At 32.8% G+C, this 24,442-nt stretch overlaps 4 protein-coding genes across 6 annotated transcripts; 2 read left to right on the plus strand and 2 right to left on the minus strand.

The window, feature by feature from the left end:
* Nucleotides 1–810: 810 nt before the first annotated feature.
* Nucleotides 811–4,255, plus strand: LOC104740938 (uncharacterized). The gene is made up of 6 exons (XM_010461684.3): nt 811–1,382; nt 1,469–1,592; nt 2,010–2,127; nt 2,590–2,623; nt 2,956–3,247; nt 3,879–4,255. The coding sequence occupies exons 1-6, from the start codon at nt 1,197–1,199 to the stop codon at nt 3,980–3,982; spliced, it is 858 nt and encodes a 285-aa protein (XP_010459986.1). The 5' UTR covers nt 811–1,196; the 3' UTR covers nt 3,983–4,255.
* Nucleotides 4,256–6,836: 2,581 nt separating this feature from the next.
* On the minus strand, nt 6,837–10,242 carry LOC104740939 (UDP-glycosyltransferase 85A2). The gene is made up of 2 exons (XM_010461686.3): nt 9,345–10,242; nt 6,837–7,951 (listed from the first exon to the last, which is right to left on the minus strand). Exons 1-2 carry the CDS (start codon nt 9,859–9,861, stop codon nt 7,014–7,016), a joined length of 1,455 nt encoding a protein of 484 aa, XP_010459988.1. The 5' UTR covers nt 9,862–10,242; the 3' UTR covers nt 6,837–7,013.
* A 1,564-nt stretch (nt 10,243–11,806) lies between these two features.
* Nucleotides 11,807–12,959, plus strand: LOC104740940 (putative E3 ubiquitin-protein ligase ARI7). Of its 3 annotated transcripts, none has more exons than XM_010461688.3 (3): nt 11,807–11,918; nt 12,127–12,402; nt 12,651–12,959. In XM_010461688.3, exons 2-3 carry the CDS (start codon nt 12,226–12,228, stop codon nt 12,771–12,773), a joined length of 300 nt encoding a protein of 99 aa, XP_010459990.1. In that variant the 5' UTR covers nt 11,807–11,918; nt 12,127–12,225; the 3' UTR covers nt 12,774–12,959. The 3 variants fall into 3 exon arrangements, with proteins under 3 accessions (XP_010459990.1, XP_087340927.1, XP_010459991.1); XM_010461689.3 differs by having other exon boundaries at nt 11,839–11,939; XM_087484801.1 differs by having other exon boundaries at nt 11,824–12,402.
* A 6,652-nt stretch (nt 12,960–19,611) lies between these two features.
* LOC104740941 (UDP-glycosyltransferase 85A5-like) lies at nt 19,612–21,809 on the minus strand. Its single transcript, XM_087485649.1, has 2 exons — nt 21,240–21,809; nt 19,612–20,666 (listed from the first exon to the last, which is right to left on the minus strand). Exons 1-2 carry the CDS (start codon nt 21,754–21,756, stop codon nt 20,083–20,085), a joined length of 1,101 nt encoding a protein of 366 aa, XP_087341775.1. The 5' UTR covers nt 21,757–21,809; the 3' UTR covers nt 19,612–20,082.
* Between the last annotated feature and the right edge of the window lie 2,633 nt (nt 21,810–24,442).

The raw sequence follows: 24,442 nt of genomic DNA on the forward strand, positions 1-24,442 counted from the left end.
AATATTAATAGTCATTATCGTAAATGGGGATGAGAAATCTCTACAGGGATATATATACTGAAACTTCAAAACTATCTTTTCACCAATTTTTACTTTTTATGGCTTGGTGGATATAACAATGGACTTCCACTAATCGTAAAAAGTCATAACAAATCCGATCGGCATAATCATCGTCATTAGAATTTATCTAATCATTGATACACATAGTACTTACTTTTTATTTGGCTAGTAATAATTAAGAAAGGAATTTAAAATCTATATCAAAAATGGAAAATACACCAATTACAAATTTAAGGGTTTAAATTTTTTGATTATGTGGGGGTTCGGGTTAAGAATATGTATATGTTATTAGTTTGTAGACTTTATGTTTAATTTTTAGGATTAAATTAATGTTTAGTTTGAAGGGTTTATGGTTAAGATTTAGTCTATTAATTTCTAGTTTAAAAACCATATACAAACTACTTTTTTAATCTTGGTATAATTAGATCTAGACTTTTAATTGTGAATGCTAATAAATCGACTATTACTTTCCACTAAACCACAAACCAACTTTTAGTTATGGGTATTCGAGTGACGTCCTATGCAAATTATATCGAAACTGCATGGTATGCAGTATGCTAAATCATTCGCAGTACTTAACCATCTATGGAATAGGGTTGCTGATCTTACGACTTTTTGAAATATATTATTCTTCTGGACTCAGAAAACATTAAAGAAGGTATTTTAATGGAGGAGGGAAAAAAGTTGTGGAAGAGATATAGTGTTAAAACCTGGCAAGTTATATAGACAGCGAAGACATACTCAGTGCTTGCCTTGTCACTCTTCTTACAAAACCCCAAATAAAATCTTACATTAACTCTCGCCAAGTCACATTGTCTCTCTATCTCTAAACGGGACCGTTTAAGAGTTGCAAATTGCAACCAATAAAATAAAAAAAAATAAAAAAAAAAATAAAGAGAGCAAATTATGAAAAAGTCGTTTATTCGGAGGGATTTGACGATATAAAGGAGCTAACTTTCCCTCATTTACAATCTTTTCTTCTTTTCTTTCTTGGCTCATGTTTTAATTAGACAGACCCCATTTTCATATAATTCATTCATTTAATTTTATTCAATTCATTTTTTTTTTGTTATCGGTGTATATCATTCATAACAACCATCATCATCAACAAATCAAGAAACAGTTTACAAAAATATATGTCTAATACGAGCTATTACCGATCACCGTTCGGAGACACGACTCACACCAAAGTGTTCGTGGGAGGTTTAGCATGGGAGACTCCGACCGATGAAATGCGCCGTCACTTTGATCAGTTCGGTGAGATTCTTGAAGCCGTCATCATCACCGATAAGACTACCGGAAAATCTAAAGGCTACGGTTTCGTAAGTTCTTTATCATATCTCTCCACCATTTTAATTCTTTCTTTGTTCTCGACCCCGACCACGTCATCATATCCGTGGTCCTCCAGGTCACGTTTCGAGAGCCGGACTCCGCGACTAGAGCGGTCGCTGATCCCAACCCTGTGATCGATGGACGAAAGGCCAATTGCAATATTGCGTCTTTTGGACGGCCACGACCATCGACGCCTCGAGGTTCGTTAACTCAATTTACTTTTCTTTGAATCTCAATTTTGATGATCATCTCATCGGTCTATTTCTTTATGTATAAAAGATTTCTTACCCATTTGGCTGAACCTTTTTTTTTTTTTGGCAACATATGGCTAAATATATTATTTAATTTGATGGGATTGTTTTGAGAAGATTTAAAAACTAATACGATGATGAATATGATGATCTATTTTATGTTTTCAAAACGTAAATTCATCAGTTTTTAATCTTATATTGGGGATATCGGTCAATTTCTTTGTATTTGCATACCTAAAAATGGGGTTACTTATGTGATATGCAAACAAGAAAAAAAATGCTACATTGTTTGATAATGTTATTAGCAATGTAATATTTTTTTTTTTCTTCTCAAATAAAACTTGTTATTACTCATTGATGGCATAGGGCGAGGCCAAGGAGGAAGCCCTGGTCAATATCAAGGCGGTGGACAATCAGACTATACTGGGATGGCTGCTCCGTTGCAGCAGGCTGCAACTGCCCAGCTCATGTATCCGTCATATGGGTAAGCAAGAATGATTTATAACTTAAAATTAATGGGTTTATATATTTAAACCCAAAGGGTGTAAATTTTTTTATAAATTTTGCTTAGACAAGGAAATGGTCCAATGCGATAGAAATGGTAAGAGGCAGAAGATGATATTTAATGCTTCAATTTGCGCAAGTTGGAGTCAGCCTGTAAATATCATGTTCATAATATATACACTTTTATCAATATACTAGCTAGCTAGCTAGTTGTCCCTATAAAAAGCATATTATGTAATGAAGATTAGTCGGACCAACGTCGCAACAATAATAGTGAAATTATGTCAATGTCATGTATGTATACAAAGAGTACATTTGTCTCTCGATGAATTTTGCATGCACTAAATTTGTCGAGGTAAAATAATTAACTAGAATTGTTTTCGGTATTTTGGTGAATATATAGACTAATTGGTTTAGCATCATTTAATTCTCTTGTTTTCAGGTACACCTACAATTCTGAATATGGGTACCACCAAGTCAGTCCCTCTCTCTATCTCCTCTCATTCTCTCTCTTTCTCCATATGACATACATAGTACATATACAATTACAGACACATGCAATGGTATATATATATATATATATCTACTAGGAAAATGTGGTATCCTTCTAGAGGCTATGAATGTACCTAGAAAACTTGCTTAGATAACAAAATGAGTAGGGATATCGTATATTAAGGTCTTAGAAGAAATATAGAGTAAATCAAAAATAAGAAATTATGGACTTAAGATTATCATGAATGTATTTGATCAGTTTGGTGATATATTAATTGATATATAATATGTTCAGCTCTGAAATATTTACATGCAGGCGCTATACAACTCACAGCTCCAACAGGCTCAATACTATCAACAGCAAATGTACGGAGCAGGAGCAACGTCACCATCATCATCCAACATCATGCCTTCCCCTTACTACTACCTCCAAGCTCCAAGCCCTAGACCATATCCTCATCATCATCAACACTACCAGTATCATCATCATCAACAACAGCAACAACGTTTACCCTCTGCTTCTTCTTACCTAATCTACCCATCCAATGTCGAAGCTCCCACTTCCTCTAATGCCCCTACTTCCCAAGGCCCACTATCTTCTTCCACGGGTAAGTCTTAATTATTGATTTTGTTTTCCTTCCAATTATGTTTCAACGTTGTATTTTCTCAAACGATGTTTAATCACCATGCATGTTCCAATGTGCAATAACATTCATCATCATAACAACATAGATATCCCACAACCTTTAAATAATACGTTTTGTAAAACAAGAGCTAGTGAGATGTATATATATATATATCAATATATAGTACGGAAGATTATATGAAATACCAAAAAGAGTGAATGATTGGGCACATGGGACATATATAATTGCGTCATGTCCATGTGAACTGAGCTGTCTAATTTTTTTTCCTCACCTCTGTCGATCCTCCATCATGGGTCATGCATTTTATATATATGTATGTATGTATTATAAACCAATAGTGTTTGCATGTGAGTTCTGTCACCCTTCTTGTTTTTTTTTTTTTTTTCAAAAAAGTTCTGTCACCTTTTTATATTATTGATTCCCAAGATCTAGTCACACAGCTCACAAGGGACCACTCTCTAGACTCTATTTAAGCAATTATCCAAACTTATTTGCAGAGGGGCCACCAAACAAATAAGTTCTATGTGCGGATTGACTATTTTGTTATATTTTATGTCTAAAGTTATTACGTTAATGTTCTATTTTACTTCAGAATCACACGCACCACAACAAGTCTCAGAAGGAGGAGAACACGATCCAACGGATGCACCTGAAAGTACAACAACGAACAGCAGAGAGTTAACGTCATCTTCATGATCAACTCCAACTCCAACTCCAACTTCAACTTCAACTTCAACTTGTACAATCTTGACATTTTTTCCTTCTCTTTCTCTTCATCCAATCAGAGAGAAAGAAGCTAATTCACTTTTATTACTTTTCTCAACCAAATTCATAACTTAGCATGACTGCCAAAATAAAGATGGCTCTGTGTCTCGACTCTTGTCATGTTCTTTTTCTTCTCCCTAACGGAATAATATAATATGTCGACTTTGATATTCTTTAATATAATAAATTCGACTATTTTAAAAATCTTACATTGTACTTATAAATTAGACTATATATGTCTAATTGATAGCATGTTAAGAAAAAAATAATACTCAAGCAGATAATAAAACCATTTAAAAAAATAAAAAAGGTATTTTTGCTGGCAAAATGTAAAGTTATTGTATTTGAACCTTCAGCTTTTTTTTGTCAACTTAATTAGCTGATTATTGTATATTGGTTTGGTAGAAAAAAAAACATATATAGTCAGATTCCAAACTTTGCACAAAAAGAAAGACAGATTTCGCCGTATATGTCACTGGTTCCATACATCAAACCAAAAAAAGATGTTTTAAAATTAATGTGAAATATATATATATATATATATATATATTTTTTGCTAAATTGTAAAAATTTCATTAAAAATGAAAAAAGTTTAGGTTACAATTCAAAGAATTGAAACCTATACATATGGTTTCATGGCAAAAAAGGTTAAAAAACATGAAAGCATAATACGGTAATTAAACCAAGTTTTCGGTCCAACTACTCAACCAAGCCAAAAAGCTTTGGAAACAAGATGAAGCGATGACGTTTATGATGTCCTTCCCAAATGAGTTGCAAAAGGAGAAAGGCTGATGCAGATTGTAAGAAACCTTGTTACGACTAATAATTAGCTATAGAAACCTTTCGCAGGAGGCCCGAGACCAAGCTGTCAACGGTAAGACTCCAAAACATCGATTACAAACTCTCCCTGCGTTATGTGAGATTGTTTCTTCGTTTCAATCCATGAACTTTCTCAGAACGGAACCTCACACACCATAATGCAAAAAGTGCAAGCTCCCTCTAACCAAGTTCATCCTCGAAGTCAGCAGCTCAGAGCAAAATAAAACCATTCAATACTACACCAGAAGCCAATAGCCCTACTAGCTTCTCTATAGCACAAACAAGACGCAAAGAAGAAGCGAGAACGCAAAGCAAAGCAATCTTCAAACATTATCAATAATTATAGGAAGCCACAACATAAACATGTCATATTTTGGTATGGCTGTATAGCTATATTTTGGTATTAACCAAAAAAAAAACATAATGCCAAAGCACTTATTTTGATTTTGTAGCAATTGACACTGGATACAAACAGTAAAAACAAACAATAATTATATAAGGGTTTATTGGCATCATTTGGAGTTTTAGTATCGAGCCAATCCAAGCATTCCATCTCCTCTCTCCACAAATTTAATCCCGACCGTCCTATTTCACTAGCCTCGACGATTTCCTGGTTCACTAAGAGATGGAGCGGTGCAATCGAATAAACGAGAGGTAAAAAAAATTGCATAGACCGGATAACATCATGCTTGAGATCATCAAACGTGTTAAGATGTTGAGCATTATGTTGTCAGTATTTGTGGTACGGAACTAGGGATGTCCTTTAACCTAAGATTCTTCATCGAATTAAGGTATCCAATCTATAATTTTGTCAAGATGTTCCTTAGACATGTAACGGTAATCTGTCCAATCCACCATTATTATTAGTAATCTAAAATATTCGAAAGATCTGCGTCACACATGCGAAGATCTCCTCTATCAGGATTCAGGCATGAGCGATATCGACGCCAAATTGTGTATTTAATATGTGTGAAATTTATTCGCTTAACAAAAGACAATAATATTGGTTTATCTAATAGTGTGTCTGATTGGTACACACAAACAAAGCTTTACAAATGGTACAGTTTTGATTTTTACCAATCACAAAAACTTTACCAACAACTTTATTAAAAATTTTACTCTCAGCTTTTTTGTACAGCTTTCATATATAGCTTTTTCTTACAGCTTTTCACTATTCCGTAAAAGCTTACAGCTTTCCTGTACAGCTTTAGCTACGTTACCAATCAGATCCAGTATAAGATGAGTTTATTGTAGCTAACGGTAAGAAGATGCCTTTATTATTATAATTATCTCTGCCAGGAAACTAATATTGATGGAAGTGGACAGTGGACATGACTCGGTGATCGGTACTGATTTGTAAACACACTAGGCTAATAAATGGATCCATGCACTAATGTCGATATCATTACTTGTTAGTAGAATATTGTAATTCCATGCCATATAAAGGCATACTAGACTAGACATTTGTATACTTTCGAATTGTTTTGTAAGTGTCATAAAACTCAGATGTATTATTAAAAAAAACCACATACACTCATACAGGACTTTTATATCTTTTTAGAAGTTGATGCAAGAATAATACAAATAATCTATTGGTTTGTTGGATCTTGATCCTTGGTTTGTTCGACTTGTTCGGTCTAGCGGTAGATAAGAGAATGTTGTTTTACACCAGAGTAGAGGTCCGTAAAAACAACCCATAGTGGATATTGGTATAAATAACTGTACAGAAAAACAACCCATAGTACGTGGATATTGGTATTATAAATAACTGTAAAGAAGAATATTTTTTTTTTCGTTTTGTTTGTCTTGATATGTAGCGCATATGGCACATTTAACCATTTTGATATTTATAATGTAAACGTACTACGTACTCTCTTGGTCAATTTGACATACTTTTTTTTTTTTGATTTAATCGCAACATCAACGTTGTTGCGGAAGAAAAGAAAACGCATTGCACACACACAAATTGCTAATTGCTAATTTAGGATTTCAGAAATGTGTATCCAAATTGCTAATTTAGGATTTCACCACGGACGATTGACAAATATTAAAACAAATACTCGAAGAGTATATATGCATACATATTTAATATTTTTAAAATCATTTTATGTTTAAAATATAACATCATGTCTCCTTGTAGTCGCTACTCCTTTAAAAGAACCTTGCTCACAAACGTCTCAAAATTCACAACCGAAGAACCATGTTTATGCTCCGTCGCTTCTTTCGCCAAGCGCCGCCACTCTTGGGCCTTCTCTCTCATTTTCTTTCCTTTCTCTCCATCCATCAACTCTCTAACCACTGCCTCAACCTCCTCTCTCTTCACATCTCCGCCAATCTCATTCCCAACCTCCCATTCGTCACAAGAAAACTTACAATTTGTTTGTTGCTCTGCAAAAAATGGCCAACACACCATTGGAACTCCGCCACATAAACTTTCCAACGTCGAGTTCCACCCACAATGCGTCAAGAACCCACCAATGGCTGGGTGGGAAAGGACTTGTTCTTGAGGACACCAACTTGCCAACATCCTCCGGTCTTCCGTCTCCGTTAAAAACTCGTGTGGAACCATTGCTTCATCCCCGGCTACTAAATCTGGCCGGATCACCCACAAAAACTCTTTTCCCGTTGCGGCCAGACCCCATGCAAACTCCGCAAGCTGTTTTGCATTCAACACTGTTATGCTCCCGAAGTTAACGTAAACAACACTGTTTCGAGCTTTTGTATCTAGCCAATCCAGACACTCCGTCTCTTCTTTCCACAGGTTCGATCCCATCCGTCCGATCTCACTATCCTCACCAATCTCTTGTTTCTCTAGTAGATGGAGCGGTCCAACAGAGTAAACCGGAGGTATAATTGATTGCATAGATTGAATGACGTCATGCTCGAGATCATCGAACGTGTTGAGAATGATAGCTGAAGCGCGTTTGGTTCGCTCAGTCTCGCGGATAAGAAAGTTGAGCATTATGTCGTCAGGATTAGCAGTTCGGATGAAGCTAGGGATGTCTTTTAGTCTTAGGTTCTTCATCATTGGTATCCAATCTATTTCAGTGTCTAAGTATTCCTTGGTCAAGTAACTCTCATCTGCCAAATCCACCACAACAATATTAGTTTTAAACACAACATAGTTTTTGTAGACTTTATATTTTTAATAAATGGTTACAAGTGCTTGCAAATAGGTTATAGATAAATTATAGATTAATCCATATATTAATATTAATAGTTACAACTAAATATTAAGTATATTCCAAATTGATAATTGATATATTAATGGTAACAAATAAAATCATGGATATTCCAAACTGTATTTTTGGAAGATTTTAGTCATATATCATGTTGTTTCCAAAGATATTTAAATACAATATTACAAATTTATTTTCCACAGATTTTATCGATAGACCACAACGTTAACCAAATATAGATTACGAAATTGATAGATCGATTGGTTACAAGTTAAATAGTGGGTTACAAGATAGATTACGAAATAAAATTTAACCAGTGTTATAGTATAGATACTTATCTAAAATCATTAACAATATAAAACTTACAAAATATGTGTTTTTTTCAAGCCTTCATATTTAGCATATGATTTTATTGCATAATATTATATCCAAAAAAATATTTAAAAACAATTACATAAATTATATTTTATATAAACAATACAATATAAATAAAATGAATTTCAATCCGTGCTCTAACACGGGTCTTAATCTAGGTATAAAGATCAGAGTCACCAAAATATTATTATAGGTCAACAATGTCAGACAAATGATACAGAGTTTACTTTTCATATGTCAGAAAACAAAAGAAAAGAAGAGTTTACTTTCTCTTTGGCTTTTAAAATTTTTATTTTAAATTATCTAGTTATAAATTTATTTTTTCCCAATTATCATTTTTAGCTGTCGTTGTTGGGTTATCCTAGCTAACTTGAAGTTATCCTAGCTAACTTGAAGTTATATATAAACAATTTAAAACAACAATTCAGTAGGGGAACCACCATATACGACTATTAATTATGTTTCGCAATCATCGTGATTTTTCAGTGCCTCAAATAGGGGAATCGAAGAATTAAAAAATATATGATTTTTTTTTTTTTTGGGGTTTGACGCTGACGCTGACGCTGTATGAAGTTGAACCCAAATTTGCATAGTTTTTTTTTGTCTTGTTTCAATGCATGTATCAAGTTATCTCAATTGTGGTCCTCTTTTTTGGAGTATATATAATTAAGCATGGTTGGGGAATCTCTGAGGTCCTCTTTTTTGGTAAAATACGAAAACTTATAATAATCCAATTACGAAATCACATAGATAAAAGCTAGCTATAACAACTTGTTCACCGTGACTAATCTGATTCGTGTGTATTTCGCGTAAAATACACTGATGATCTCGTGGTTTCTAGTTTCAGCGTTAAACTTAATATTATAACACGGATAATATCATTGATGTAGAAAATAATAATAATACATAAGCGTACTGACCTTTTAGCGGCGCTAATCCCTTCTCGATGAAACGATAGTAGTTTAGATAAGCCAGGAAGCCACAAGCACTGGTTGTCCAGAAAAGAACCTCCGGGATACCAAGCTCCTTCGCAGCGTCAAGTGTAAAGCTCATACAACCATCGGATAAGATACAGCTCACCGGAGGAACATCATCGTTGGTGTTTATCTGCCGGAGAAGCTCCTTGAACGGAGCGAGACAGTGCTTTGCCGTGGACTCGCAAAGGGAAGGGATGTCCTGAGTGACGTCCACATCAGTTTCCGGTAGACCGTCAGGGATGGACTCAAACCGGAAAGAAGGAAGCCCGTCGACGGCGTTAGGTCCACGGGACCGGCGGAGACGGTTGTGGTTGTAGACGGTGTTGCAGAAGGTGACGTGGAAGCCTTTAGCGTAGAGTAGTTTAGCCATTTTCATCATAGGGTTGATGTGGCCTTGAGCCGGATAAGGCACGCAAACTACGTGTGGCTTTTGTGCGTTCGGAACGACATGAGATCCCATTTTCTTGCTCTCTTATTCCGAGAAAAAATGAAAGTGTTGATGTAGTGCTGAATGATTTCTTTAGGCTTATAACTTATGAGGACTCCGTTTTATAGAAGGGTTGCTTGAGTATGTGTCGGCGCGACCTTATTTCTTTAGCACGTGGGAACTGACGAATGATGTGCCTCACATGCGAATATTTCCCGTACTAGGCATGAGCGCTCTCGAGGTCCAAGTTGTGTAGTTTATGTGTAAAATACTAAAATTTATAAGCTTAACAAAGTATAATATTGATTAGTGTAAAGGTGAGTTCACGATCTGTATGTGAAATAATAGTCAAAACGAGTGGCCCAATAATCAAGGTCGATGCTAAATCTCCTTTTTTTCCATATATATATATATATATATATATATATATATTTTTTTTTTTGTCAACCTTTTTTTTCTATCTTTATATATTTATATTGTAAAAAAAGATAGAGGATCCAGCTAGATAAAAGACAACCAAACTTACGCAGACACACTCGAAAAATGAGCGAAGAAGGATCATGTTGCGATTCACCGAAGGACAATAAGTTTTTGTCACCAAACGCGATACTACTTTTCAAAATCGAACAAGTCTACTTTCACTAGCTAAGCACAACAACAACGAAGTGTCACAAACTTTGACTATTTTTTTTCTAACATTTTGAATGACAAATATTTGTTTTCAAATAAATTGTATTGAAAGTTAAAGTTAATCCCACATTTTATACCTGTTAAATAAATTTTGAAAAATTTCCAAAAAAAAAAGTGTTATTTTTTTGTTTTCTATTAGTTTTTTAATTCCTGTTTGATAGACATGTTCATTTCAGATATTAGCTAAATTCAATTTTTAAACTATCATTAATTTGGGTAAGGGAAAGAAAATGGTGGACTTATAAAAATTTAATTTTTGGGTTATTTTAAGAAAAATATAAATATTAAGAGAAATAAAAAGCAAATTTAGATATTTTCATTAATTTTGTAAAAGTTATCTAAACGGGAATAGGGGAAACACTTGTATTCTATGAAATGTTTTACAAGATATTTTATTTGGATAAAAGAATTATTTTCAAATAAATATATATTTAATCCAGACGAAAAGTTTTTAACATATATGAAATGAAACAAGTTTTTAATTCCAAAATAAGACAGATTTACCTTTTTGAGGACACCGACAGTTTTACATTATTATTATTTTTTCCTGAATTCTCTTTCAAAATTTAACAAATGTATATTAGTTTATCTAACGTTAAAAATTCCAAATACTACAATCTGGTGAAATAATTTATTAAAAAGAAAAAAAATATTTCTTGACTGAATTAATATTCTAGTGTTCAATATTCACAAGAAACTTGTTTTCAATCTTTAACTTATTTTACTTAGACTTTAACTTATTTTCAATCTTTGTCTGATTGGTTTATAATTATTTAAAATTAGTAAATATTTGTTTTCATAATTAATTAGAGAGAGAATTTTTTTTTGGAAACTAATAATTATTAAAAAAAATTATTCTAATATTAAATTACTTTTTACCCTTACTGAAAAGTTAAACATTTGTCTTTATTATCAATAATACGACAATGTAATTGCTTACACTTATAAGTTAATTTTATATTTATATTTCTCAATTAATACAGTAAAATATTAATATTAATTTGATAAAAACACTAATATTAATTTGATTACACGAATAGATAGGACTAATATTAATTTGATAGAAGCATTTATGAGAATACTTTGTGTGTAGCATATTATGTTCTAGTATCTATCTATATATATAAAATACACTTTACTCATTCCTGGTGCTGCCACGTCAGTATATCTATCTGTTTAATAAATTCATATTTCTTCAGACAGCCCATTTTCGTATGTATTGTTATCTTCTGTTTTTGAAAGCCCATTTAAATTTTTTCTCTCACGGCCCAATCTATTATTACTCCCTCTTTAATACGTTTGCGAAGAAAACCCTTCCCCGGAATGTCTACTCCACCGCCCGCCGTTGTGTGACCTCAAGCGCCACACCTCTTCAGCGTTCCTGACTTCCATCTCTATCGGTTCGTTTTCTTCTGAAAACCGTAATTTCAGTCCTTCAATGCTTTTCCTCTCAATTGAAGTCCCACTACTTTGCCTTCAATTGGTTTTACTTGAAATCCTATATAATGCTATCTTCTCCAATTTCAATCCTCTTACAATTTCTTCTCTCTCTCAAATTGCTTCTTACTAATATGGATTCTACTGTTGTTACATTCGCAAATCTGAAAGCCGATCGCCTACACCAACATATCGTAGGGAGGATGCTTCGTCACAGGCCTGCAAAAAAAAAAGGAAGAGAGGGGTTTGAGGAGGAGGGCGACTGATCATATGGATTCAGAAGACGATATGCTCGATGCCCACGATATGTATGCTGGTGATGATGATTATTACAGCGGCGGGACCGATGACGACAACAACGATAGTGATGATGATGTTGATGATTACAACGGCTTATTCGAGGAATCCGTGGACGGCTCCGCCATGATCGCCTCCGTTCGCTCTCAGGTGGGTTCCACTTCTTCCTTGTCTCTTCTTATCTTTGTGTGTTTCTTGCTTTCGCAGATATTGATGGCAAACTTTGCAAGTTTTTTTTTTCCTTTTTGTTTAGGAAGATTGGTGTTCTTTGTTAAGCAATTGATGATTGTTAAATTCTGGATTTTGGTTGCTGTTTTTGAATACTTATTAATCCGTCGTCGGTTAGTTTTTACTGTGAGCATTGACTTAGTGTTGTCGTAATGATGTTATGCTTCCAGATAAATTATGCTGTTCTCAAGGAAGGAGATATTCGCAGACATCAGAATGATGATATTGGACAAGTTTCCATGATCCTCTCTTTAAGCTATGTTGAAGCGAGCATTTTGCTTCTTCACTGGTAAATTCCCTTGACATATACTGTGTGCTTTTGTTATAAATCTTGCTGTTTCCTCTGTGTTTTTGATTATTATAGGATATTGTTTATCCTCGAATTGTTTCAAAACGACCTCTCTTCCTCGAATTTGTTTTTGATCTGCTTTATTAAATGGACTATTTATGTTCTTTGTGAACATATATTGATGTCCAAACTAGTGGGTTTTCTCTAGAACTATTTTATTTGTTTTCCAGTTCTCCTTCTTTTCAAGTTGTTTTTTTCCCCATTATCTTTTATAAAGGGCAGGGGAAATAAAAATATGCGCAAATTCAGTCATTATTCTCCATATGAAAACCCGACCGACTCTAAACAGAACATAGGTCTAACTAAAGGAAGAACCATCGAAAGTCAAACGAAACTGATGTAATCAATTTTTTAAAAAAATATTTCAAAACAGAGCTAAGTAGAACTTTTTTAATGTCAGAACAATGTACTCTGAAAATACAGGCAATGGTTCTGTTTTAAAAATGCATAATCTACCCAAAACGTTCCAGTACTCTGTCAAACTTAATCGAACTAAATAAACATCCAGTCATTTTTCAAAAGTATATAACCGTCTTACTTTACAACAAATAAGAAGAACAACAAAGAACCCATATTATAGAAACTTTTATGGTGCGTCAACTAACACAATGACAAAGTTTGAAGCCCAAAATGTCAATACACAAACGAAGATGGGCCTCATCTTCGAACTTTTAATATAAAAACAAATACCACGGTCAGAAAAACATTCCCTACAACCCAAATTTTGGGCCCAGGCCTATTAACATAAGTCTTATCTATAACCAAACCACTACGAAGAATAACAACAATTGGGAAGGTCCCAGTTCAAACATGTAAAATTAGATACAGTTGTCAAAATTCAATAAATGATCGGAAAATCGTTTATTAAAAAATATTATAATTACCCCAATTCTCACGGCTGAGATCCGAACTTGACAATCAAATTAAAGTCCACCTTTAAAACCCCACTAAACCAGTACAGAGATTTGAAACGGCAGCGAGGCGAAAAAAGGAAGGCAAACCATTCCTCCTAAAAAACCCTTATTAATGGAGGATTATTTAAACAAAGTACCCGACATCTATATATACAACAACCTTATACTGTATTAATAAAGCTATAAGCGTAACGCAAAAAAAAAACCAAAAAACAACAGTGCAAAAATAGCCATAAACCAAAACAGGGAGTACACGTTTTCTTATGAAACTGTTCCCTATCTCTGCTGAGCGAAATATCAATATTCCTCACAATGAGAAGGCCATAGACGGGAGAACATCAAACCAAAGTCCACATACCTTACCCAATAAACGCCAAGGATTAGACATTAGCACACTCCAGAGGTCTCTTACTATACCACCTAGCAACTAATGGAATACCAATCAACGAGGGTAGAAGAAGAACAACATGGTTCATGCAATTTCTGAACGCAGTTCTACTAACAGAAATTCAAAGCAATAGGACTTTTGTTATACACTTCACAGTTACAGTTTACAACTTACAGGAAAACTACATTCCAAAGACCGAGTTCCTCATTGCAAATCTACAAACATCGAGAAGAAGGCCAACCAAAGAAGAGGAAAATGAAGCCTGCGTTATTTGTTTGGAAACATTTACAGGAGAATTATCCATACTTACCACCATCATTGTATTATCAGTTGGCTATATGTGACAAGGAATTGTCCTATATGTAGGGCAACAGATCTCTAAGAGAAGTTTTAAATAACCACAATATGGGTTATTGTGAAGACATTATCTTATCCTCTTTATGTTATAAACCTATCGTCCAATTACCATTGTTTCAATAACAACACCCTTTTAAAATCATGTCATTCGATAAGACGAGTTACTAGAAAATCAAACCGGGGACAAAAACAAAACTAACGTTGATATGATTGTTCATGCGAAAAACTTCACATACAATAACGTTCATTTAAACAACCTTTTAAAAATTATGAATAAAAGTTTCAATTTTACTTTTAAATACAGTAGACTATAATAACAAGCAATGAAAAATCCGAAAATAAAATAACATAAATATTACCCGAAATCTACAAGTGAAAAATACTCCAACATAAACAACCCACTAACTTTAATTAAAAAACGCAGAATTTAAATTACCCCACTAACATAAGCTAACATAATGAATAAGAAGGCACAACTTTAGAAAGTAACTGATTTAAAACAAATTAGACGAAACATAGATTGAAAATGAAACCGACACACCAACGGACACCCTAGAGAGAAAATATGCCAACTGAGGCTTAAACTCATATCTACTAATCTTCATAAGAATATGAGAATACAATCAGACACAAACCTATGTTAACATACACATACATTACAAATAGTTTTCTAGGGAAAATAAAAATTATATTATAAATAGATTTTAACAGTACGTCACATGTGTGACATTATACTTTTGTAAACAACTTTTCTAATTATTCTTAAGTTTTAGTCCATTTGAGAAAATAAAGGACCACAAATTTAAGAAGACAGACCTCTCCCAATTTACACTAACCATTATACCATAAATTAATCATTAAGAACTAAACGGCAAATCTCATAAAGACGTGCATATCAAAGGTTCAACGAAAAGGGAACCGTATCTCCAACTCACAACCAGCCTATAAATAACTCTACGCAAAGTCTAAACTAAAAGTCACAGACAACTCCCAAAAAATGCTTCCAAACACAGCCTACTCCATTGAAGAACTCCCATACGATGTGCTCGGAGATATTATCTAGCCAAAGCAGCACAAGATCACCTTGTTTACAAGCATATCAACCTACATCCACTAGCAATCAATCCCCTAGCAGCACTCACAAAATACCACGACCTCATGGAAAAAACCATTGCAAGTGGAAATGTCGAGGCTCACTACATCAAAGGGATCCAAGAGTATTTCCAGAAAAACAATAAAGAAGAAGGGTTGGCACACTTGAAAAAGGCAGCAGAAGGTACTTACGAGAACATTGTTTACCTTTACGAAATTGTACAGTTGTGCAGGGGAGAGACAACAGAAGGCAAATTTTGGCTTGACAAGCTAGGCTGGAAAAAAAAACATGGCAAAGGGTGATCAATGCTGGAAAGATATTAAGAAATCGTTACACTGAGTCAATGTACGAAGACTCGATTGCTACAACAATACATTGGCAGAAGTCAACAATGCTACTACTTAAAACAAATGATCAAGTTTGTCTTTCTCTGTTAGCTTAAGGCAACAAAAAGCCTAACCAATGTTATCATCCTCTACAAATTTACAAACTTCATAATAAAATCGTTGTTTTCCTGCTTCATTAACAAAGAAAACGATTCCATAATAAAGGTCTTCAGATTCAGCAACACTTATAGCATTTACAAACTCTCATTCGTAAAACAAACCTCCTTTAAAACAAATGATTAAACAACTCAATCGAGAGACTAACAAACACATACATAGAAAAAGGGAAACACATCTAACAACTAAATTAACATTAATCGATAAATATATACGACATCATTACCAAGCCGGGTAAAAAAATTCGACCTACACAAACCCTTAGTCGAAGGGAAAGATGCTAATATTCAAGTTCGAGATTATCTTCCCATTAGACCTAAATTCATTGACTTACTAAACCGGCGAACATAATACTACACCTGACAATTTTCTGGGGACAATCCGTCATAGAGGCAAACATTTAATTTAACAACACACAAATCACATCCGATCAAAACCAACACTCTGGAGACCAAACGAAACAAAATTAATACAAAAAATTGACAATACAATCCACAAATTTATTCTGAAATGAAACCCAAAAAACAAAATAAAAAGTCAGAATTTAACACCAACAAACACTGAACTGGAACAAAACAACCAGAGTAGAGCCAACTAACCCGTACAAATGCGAAGCGCAGAGAATAAATTATGCATCACTGAAAGGGATAAATGAAGAAGGATTAGTAGGATAAAGGAAATACTTTGAAAACTCTAACTATACTGTAGATCGGGAAAATTACTTCTCCGTTATCCGTTCAGACAACATCCTATTTTGAAAGGGAAGAAAATCATTCCCACATGAAGGACAAACCAATAACAACCTAACAGCCCAACAAAATTCAAAGTATTAAAGATATTAAGGCCCAATGTCAAACATGAAAACAACGAAATTAAAATTACAGAATTGTAAGTAATTTAACTGCCAAAACATTTGACATCAGAAACCCCAAACAAAGTACTCCAAAAACTAAAACGTTTACAAAAAAACAACTAACACAGGTTAATTATTTCCTTTTTTAAAAATAAATACATTACCTACAACAACATCTACCACAACCAAAAAAATAGGAAACGACAAAATGAGTGAAAAAATAGATAAACAATCACTATAAACTAAACAAATAAAACAAACAATAACTATAGAAACCTTAACTACAAATTCTACATTATATAAATAGAAAAGAACATCATTAGGATTTAAATCAATTATAGAGTTCCAAAGTAGAAATAAAAATTCCAACTTAAAAAAACTAAACCAACAAAAAAAGCAACAAAAAAACCAATAACAATATACGAAAACTATAACGACACAGAAATGTCAGAAAAAAAAACAGAGAAAATATCAAACTCCAAAAAAAAAAAAAGAAACTCATGAAACTTCCGCGCGTAGCGCGGGCCAACTGCTAGTCTATATATATAAAGTAAACTTTTCTCTATTCTCCTTCCTCCACATCATCATCCACCTAATCAATATTTTTTTTGTTTTTGCATCAAAAAATACTATTTTAAATTTCATTAATTGCCTATTTATTATAATACTAAAAATAAATAAAAAATGAAATAACTAAAATTAATTAAATTTTAAAATAGTATAAAGATTAATTTAAAATTTTTAATAAATAATAAAATAATAACTATATAAAAATGAATTAAGTAAAATAAATGAAAATTTTAAAATATTAAAAATAATCATATGAATTTGTTTTGGTAATAATGTTATTATTCAAATTATAACCAAAAAAATGATCGTATTCCAAAATTTTTAATGGGTTAGTGAGTTTTAGAATGAAAGTAAGATTTTAATGTATGGTGGAGTAAAAAACAAATTAATATAATTGTATTTTGTAAAAATCTAAAAAGAAAAATAAAATTGAAGTGGAACATTAGTTTCTAAGAAATATACACTACAAGATTTATTATTAAATTTCACTTATAAAAAATAAAAAATTAGGGAAGTGTCTTTAGTCAAGTGGTTACACTACCACTTCTGCGACCGAACCCACCAGAGTTCGACTCCACTAAGTCGTGTTACCCCGCGTAGTAGGGATTGACCTTGTCTATTCAATAATGACAAAAAAAATTAATACTTAACTCAACTTAAAAATTTTAATCACATTTTTTTTTTGAAAAACTATGAAAAATAATTTGGAAAAAATAATCCATCTAAAGAAACAAAATCAGTGGTTAGGAAATATAGAAAAAAGAATATTTAAGCCGTTACAAAAAGTGACATGTGATTTGTGTAGTATATCTCATAAGAGATATTATTAACAAGAGCAACAATTTTATACCATGATAAAAAATATATATATATACTTCATCAATTTTATCAAATGATTTTAACCCAAAATATTGGCAAAAACAACATATTTAAAGTACACTATGTTTTTTTTAGAAGACGAAGCTGAGGTTGTATCACAAAATTAACATCTGCAAATAACATATGAGGTTTTTAAAAAATATGTAACTTAGATTCGTGAACGGATATTCATTGTCGGGTTTAAACGTTTCCCCATTAAGACATTCTTGACTTGGTCGAAAATTCTATTATGGCAGATGATGCACTTGGACAACCCCGTTATAGCGACATAACACTAAAACTGTTCATGAAACTTTGTATATTTGCATTTAATGTGGGATATCAATATGTTTAAATGGTCTCTATAATTAGGTCAACAACCAAAATTCGACGTTAGAACTTTTAAAAAGATGTTTTCATGGGATATGATTATAGAATGAACTCTTCTAAGGATAAAAGGTCAGAAGATTGCCGACAATATTGTTTACTTTTCCAGTGAAGTTCTTAAATCATTTTTTGTTATCACGTGATATATTGTTGATTTGCCAGAAAACATTATTTCGACACTAGACAATATATGTTATATATAGATTAGTAAAATAAGTACAATGTTTATATAGATTTATCTTTTAATCTTCAAATAATTATATTTATATTCAATAATTCTTATTGATAAAAAATTTAAATAAAATCTCATGCAAATAGATATAACAAATAAATATTATCTTCAACAATATATCACTTAGTAAAGTAAGTTTAGTGTTTATATAGATTTATACTCAAAAGTTTGAATGATTATATTTGAACTCAACAATTTATATTAATATAAAAAAATTAAAATTCCGCGCATACCCGAGTCTAAATTCTAGTTTACTATAAAACTGTTGACTGTTTATTCGGAAATAACTTAATTTGATTGACGACAAAGTTAAAACATTCATGGCCAAGACAGTCAAGATAGGGCGACAAGACATCAAATAAGACCAATGATTTATCAGACCGTGACATATATGATTTATCAGACCGTGACATATATGATTTTATGATATGTACTATTGTTGCTACATTATTGTTTATAAAAGAAGGAGAAAAAGTAGACTGATTTATAATTTAGAGACTTCAAAAACACACGAGGAATGCATTTGGAAGAGACCTGAGAAGACAGTTCAATGGGTGTACGACGTTCAATAAGGAGTGGACAAAATGATTGGTGGCAAAACGTTAAAATATTCATGGCCATAAAAGGTTTATTTGGTAAAATTTCAAGTAGGATTTGGAATTAATATATTTGTTATTACAGATAAATCTTTTAAACTTGCATATTAGGAGTATTAGAGTTATAAGGCCCATCAAAAAGGAGGCTTGCGCTGCATCAAAGAAGCTTTTCAACAATCATCTGAAAATTTAGTTCCGACGAACCACACATATCCTTCGTCGCTTCCTCAGCCAAGCGTCGCCACTCTTCTGCCTTCTCTCTCATTTTCTTTCCTTTGTCTCCATCCATTAGCTCTCTAACCAACTCCTCAACCTCTTCCCTCCTCACATCTCCACTAATCTCCATCCCCACCTCCCATTCATCACAACAATATTTACAATTTGTTTGCTGCTCCGCAAAGAATGGCCAACACACCATTGGAACTCCACTGGAGAGACTCTCCAAAGTCGAATTCCATCCACTATGTGTTAAGAAACCTCCAACTGCCGGATGAGAAAGGACTTATTCTTGAGGACACCAACTCACTAACATCCTTCGATCAGCCGTCTCTATTAGAAACTCTGGTGGGACCATAGCCACATCACCAACTACTAAATCCGACCTGATCACCCACAAGAAATCTTTCTTTGTTGCTGCTAAACCCCAAGCAAACTCCACGAGATGTTTCGCACTCATCACTGTTATGCTTCCGAAATTAACATAGATGACACTGTTTGGAGATTTAGTATCGAGCCAATCCAAACACTCCCTATCCTCTCTCCACAAATTTGTTTCCATTTTTCCAGTCTCACTATCCTTGTCCATCTCCCGATTCACCAGTAGTTGGAGTGGTCCAATAGAGTACACCTGAGGGATGATAGATTTAATAGATTGGATGGTGTCATGTTCGAGCTCATCGAATGTATTGAGAATGATAGCAGAAGCGCGTTTGATTTGGTGAGTCTCATCAACAAAATAATTGAGCATTATGTCGTCAGGATTAGTCGTTCGGATGAAGGTAGGGATGTCCTTTAGTCTTAGAGTCCTCATTGATGGTATCCAATCTATTTTTGTGTCTAAGTGCTCCTTGGTTAAGTAACTCTCATCTGCCATTCAACCACCATTATATTAGCAATAATTTAGTACCTCGATATATTTACGAACAAAAGTTAAAATGATTTTATCATAAATTAAGCACCGTATGCAAACTTTTATGCATTTAATTTACACTAATACTACAGTTTAAATCAGCGTAAAAAAGAGTTACGGTTGGTCACCACAACACAGATAAAAGTGGCATAGACTACGTATTAAAATAAGTGTATACTCCCTCTATTTCATATTAAGTGTTATTTTAGGATTTCTCACACATGTTAAGAAAATCATTAAATTTTTTATTTTACACCTTATTAATATATTATACAATTTTTTCTATTGTCAATACATTAAATTAGTAGAGATAAAATTGAAACATTTACCAAACATCTACATTGAAAATACAAAGTGACACTTATTTTGAAACAAAATTTTTAATCTAAAATGACACTTAATATGAAAGAGAGGGAGTATATATATGCATGCATGCACTTCTATTCAAGGTATCATATATAGTTTAAATTATTAAGTGTATAATTGATAATATAATTCATCAAAAAACGAAAAAAGAATGTTGTATGTACCTTTAAGTGGTGATAACCCCTTCTCGATGATGCGATAGAAGTGTAGATAAGCTAAGAATCCACAAGCACTAGTTGTCCAAAAAGCAACATTCGGGACTCCAAGCTCCTCCGCAGCATCAAGAGTAAAGCTCATCGTGCCGTCCGATACAATACAGCTCACCGGAGGAACATCCTCTGCTGTGTTGATCCGCCTGAGAAGCTCCTTAAATGGAGCTAGACAGTTCTTCTTTGTGGACGCACAAAGGAGAGGGATGTCCTGTGTGGCGTCCTCGTTTGTCTCGGGTAGACCATCAGGAATAGACTCGTACTGGAAAGAAGGAAGACCGTTGAGGGCTTTGGGTCCACGGGAACGGAGGAGACGTCTGTGGTTGTAGTTGGTGTTGACGAAGGTGACGTGAAAGCCTTTGGCATGTAGGAGTTTAGCCACTTTCAGCATCGGGTTGATGTGGCCTTGAGCAGCGAAAGGCACGCAAACTACATGTGGGTTTTGTCCGCTAAGAACGGTGCAAGGTGCCATTTTATTTTTCTCGTGTGCCAAAAAAAGTTTTTTAAAAAGTAGATGTGTATGTGAGTGAGTGACTATGGGAACAGTTTCGCCAGGCTTTAAAGGATTCCACAATGATGGTGAGGCCATACGATTCTCCCACGTAGGGATTATCGACAAATCTGTCACGTCACGTGTGATTTCCTAGACCCGCGCCCGCAGACAGTCTAGCCAAAAGTCGATATGCGGCTAAGAAAACACTGTCTACAAGCTAAATCGAGTGAACTGTAGTCCGTTGGTAAAACAAAAAAGCCAAGACTTGTGGCTTTATATACTACAAGAAAATAGTCATCTTACAACATTGAACATTGTTGCAATAAATCAACTATATTGTTGCAAATATGATATTGCAATAAAATTGAGACAAAAATTCTATTGTTGCTATATGAGTGTTGCAAATTCGTATTTGTGACAATATTATTGCAAAATTTGCAATTAATTGACTTCTTGCATATATGTTGTATTAATGCAATAATACTTTTGTAGTAAATTTGTTGTATAATTGTAACATATGTTTGCAACTATGATTTGTTACAAATTGTTGCCATACAAAATGTGTAGCAAATATCATTAAAAGTTTACAATGAATTAATTTATTGCTATAAGTGTTGCACTTTTGTAATAATATTTATGCATTACATTAGTGGTATAATCACAACGTTTTAGTGCAACTATAAATTTTCATAAATGAATGCTACACCAAATAAAAAAACAAATATTGTTACTAATTTTGTAGTATTTATTTGTCCTTGTTGTCGCATATATTTTATGACATGATTAAAACATAATCTTTTGCGGTTATTGCCAATGTAATTCATATTTCATCGCATTACGATAATATATAGTCATAACTTGATTGACTACTCGTGAGATTGGTGTTCATTGTGCAACAATAATTTTAAAACCAATATTTTGCTATAATTTTTGTTCGCCATATGATTTATTAAATTACAGCTTTTTATTTGATATTTTTATATAAAATTATATTATGAATTTATAATAATAAAACAGCAAAAGAAATAACTAAATTTAATAATTTATCAACTTGAACAGAAAAAATAATCAACTTGGAAGATCGTATATCAATTACAAGAACCCCATTCATGCTTGAAGAAGAAAGTAAGCTTTAGAAATATATGCTTATTATCTTTTGCACAACTAGATAGGGTAATAATTTTGAAACGTAAGAAATTTGAATAAAAGAGAGATAAACTGTATAGAGAGGTAAACTGTATACATACAACACATATATATCTTCTTCTTTTTTGTCAAACACAACACATATATATATCTATAATTTTAAAAGTATGAAACACTTATAAAAGATGGTATGAGAAATAACAGTTAGAAAGCTTGGAGACTGAGGCTTAGACGTTTGTGGATGAATGAAAAACTTAAACTGATGACCTTAACAGTTTTTAAATAGGCATTAGATTGCTTAGGGCTTTCGAAAGATTTCAGTGATATTTAATTCTTTTGCTAAACAAATAAAAGATACGCTTATAGATATTTAGTTTGTTCAGATAGTTTTGTTTTGAAAATAATTATTAATTCTGTTTGTTTTATAGGAATATTCCATGGATACAATATTTGTTTAGATTGCAATCTCCAATTTACTTGTTAGGTTTTCTCTATGAAGGAAGAAAGAAAAATAAAATAAAAAGAATATTTTTTCACTATTAAATGAGAAGATAGCAATACGAGATTTCCAATATTTTTTCTTATTTTGTTATTTTGCTTAATGAACCTTACTAGCAGGACCGACACTATATCAATGTGAACATGTAGGGGGTTCCATATATTTTATAAATAATTGAACTTTCCTATATTTTATAAGTAAAACTTGGTGAAATCGTTTATAATGTTTATAGTGACCCTTAACTTATGTTCTAACTTCTAATTAAGCACCAATTGAACCATTTAAGATAAATATTCTTTACCTCTTACGTGTGACATACATTGGGTATTAAATTAACTAAAATAGGTAATTTTTTTTTGTCCCCTATACAATTATTTTCTATCTCCACCATTAACATAAAGAATGAGCACATAAATTTTAATCAACCGAATAATCTTATATTTACCTTAATGTTAATATGCAACAAATATATTTCATCTAGTACTTAACTAATTATTGAGTACTCAACTAGTTTAAAACAAGCGAATATATATATTTTTATATAGAGATGTAAGTTTTATATAATATGTTGCAATAGAAGTATTAAATGTTGTAACTATAGTGACAAATGTGTCATATATTTTTTCACATATATTTACTATAATGTTCTTGCAAAATAGTCACAGTTCATAATCATTGAATATTTTTTACAAATTTTGCAATATATTTTCATATGTCGTAAAAATGTTGCTAATTTGTGATAGAAAATAGTAATATAATTTTTGTTGTTATTTTACAATAAGTTTGTCATAAAATTGTAACCTGAAGTCATTATTGCAAAAGTATAGCAAAATTTGTTACAAAATTTTCATGAATAAGTTCATTGCAAAAATTATGTTGCAATACCACTATTTTGTTGTAGTGTATATGTCAATAAATTCGTGAAGGTGATGCTTCAAATCACGGGATTAAGATTTTAGCTGGTAGTGTATATAAAGACTATAAAAATGAGAGAGAAAATGTTATATGGACCATAACGAA

This window comes from Camelina sativa, chromosome 14 (assembly GCF_030686135.1).
Source record: "Camelina sativa cultivar CO46 ecotype springtype chromosome 14, ASM3068613v1".
Classification (NCBI taxonomy): Eukaryota; Viridiplantae; Streptophyta; class Magnoliopsida; order Brassicales; family Brassicaceae; genus Camelina; species Camelina sativa.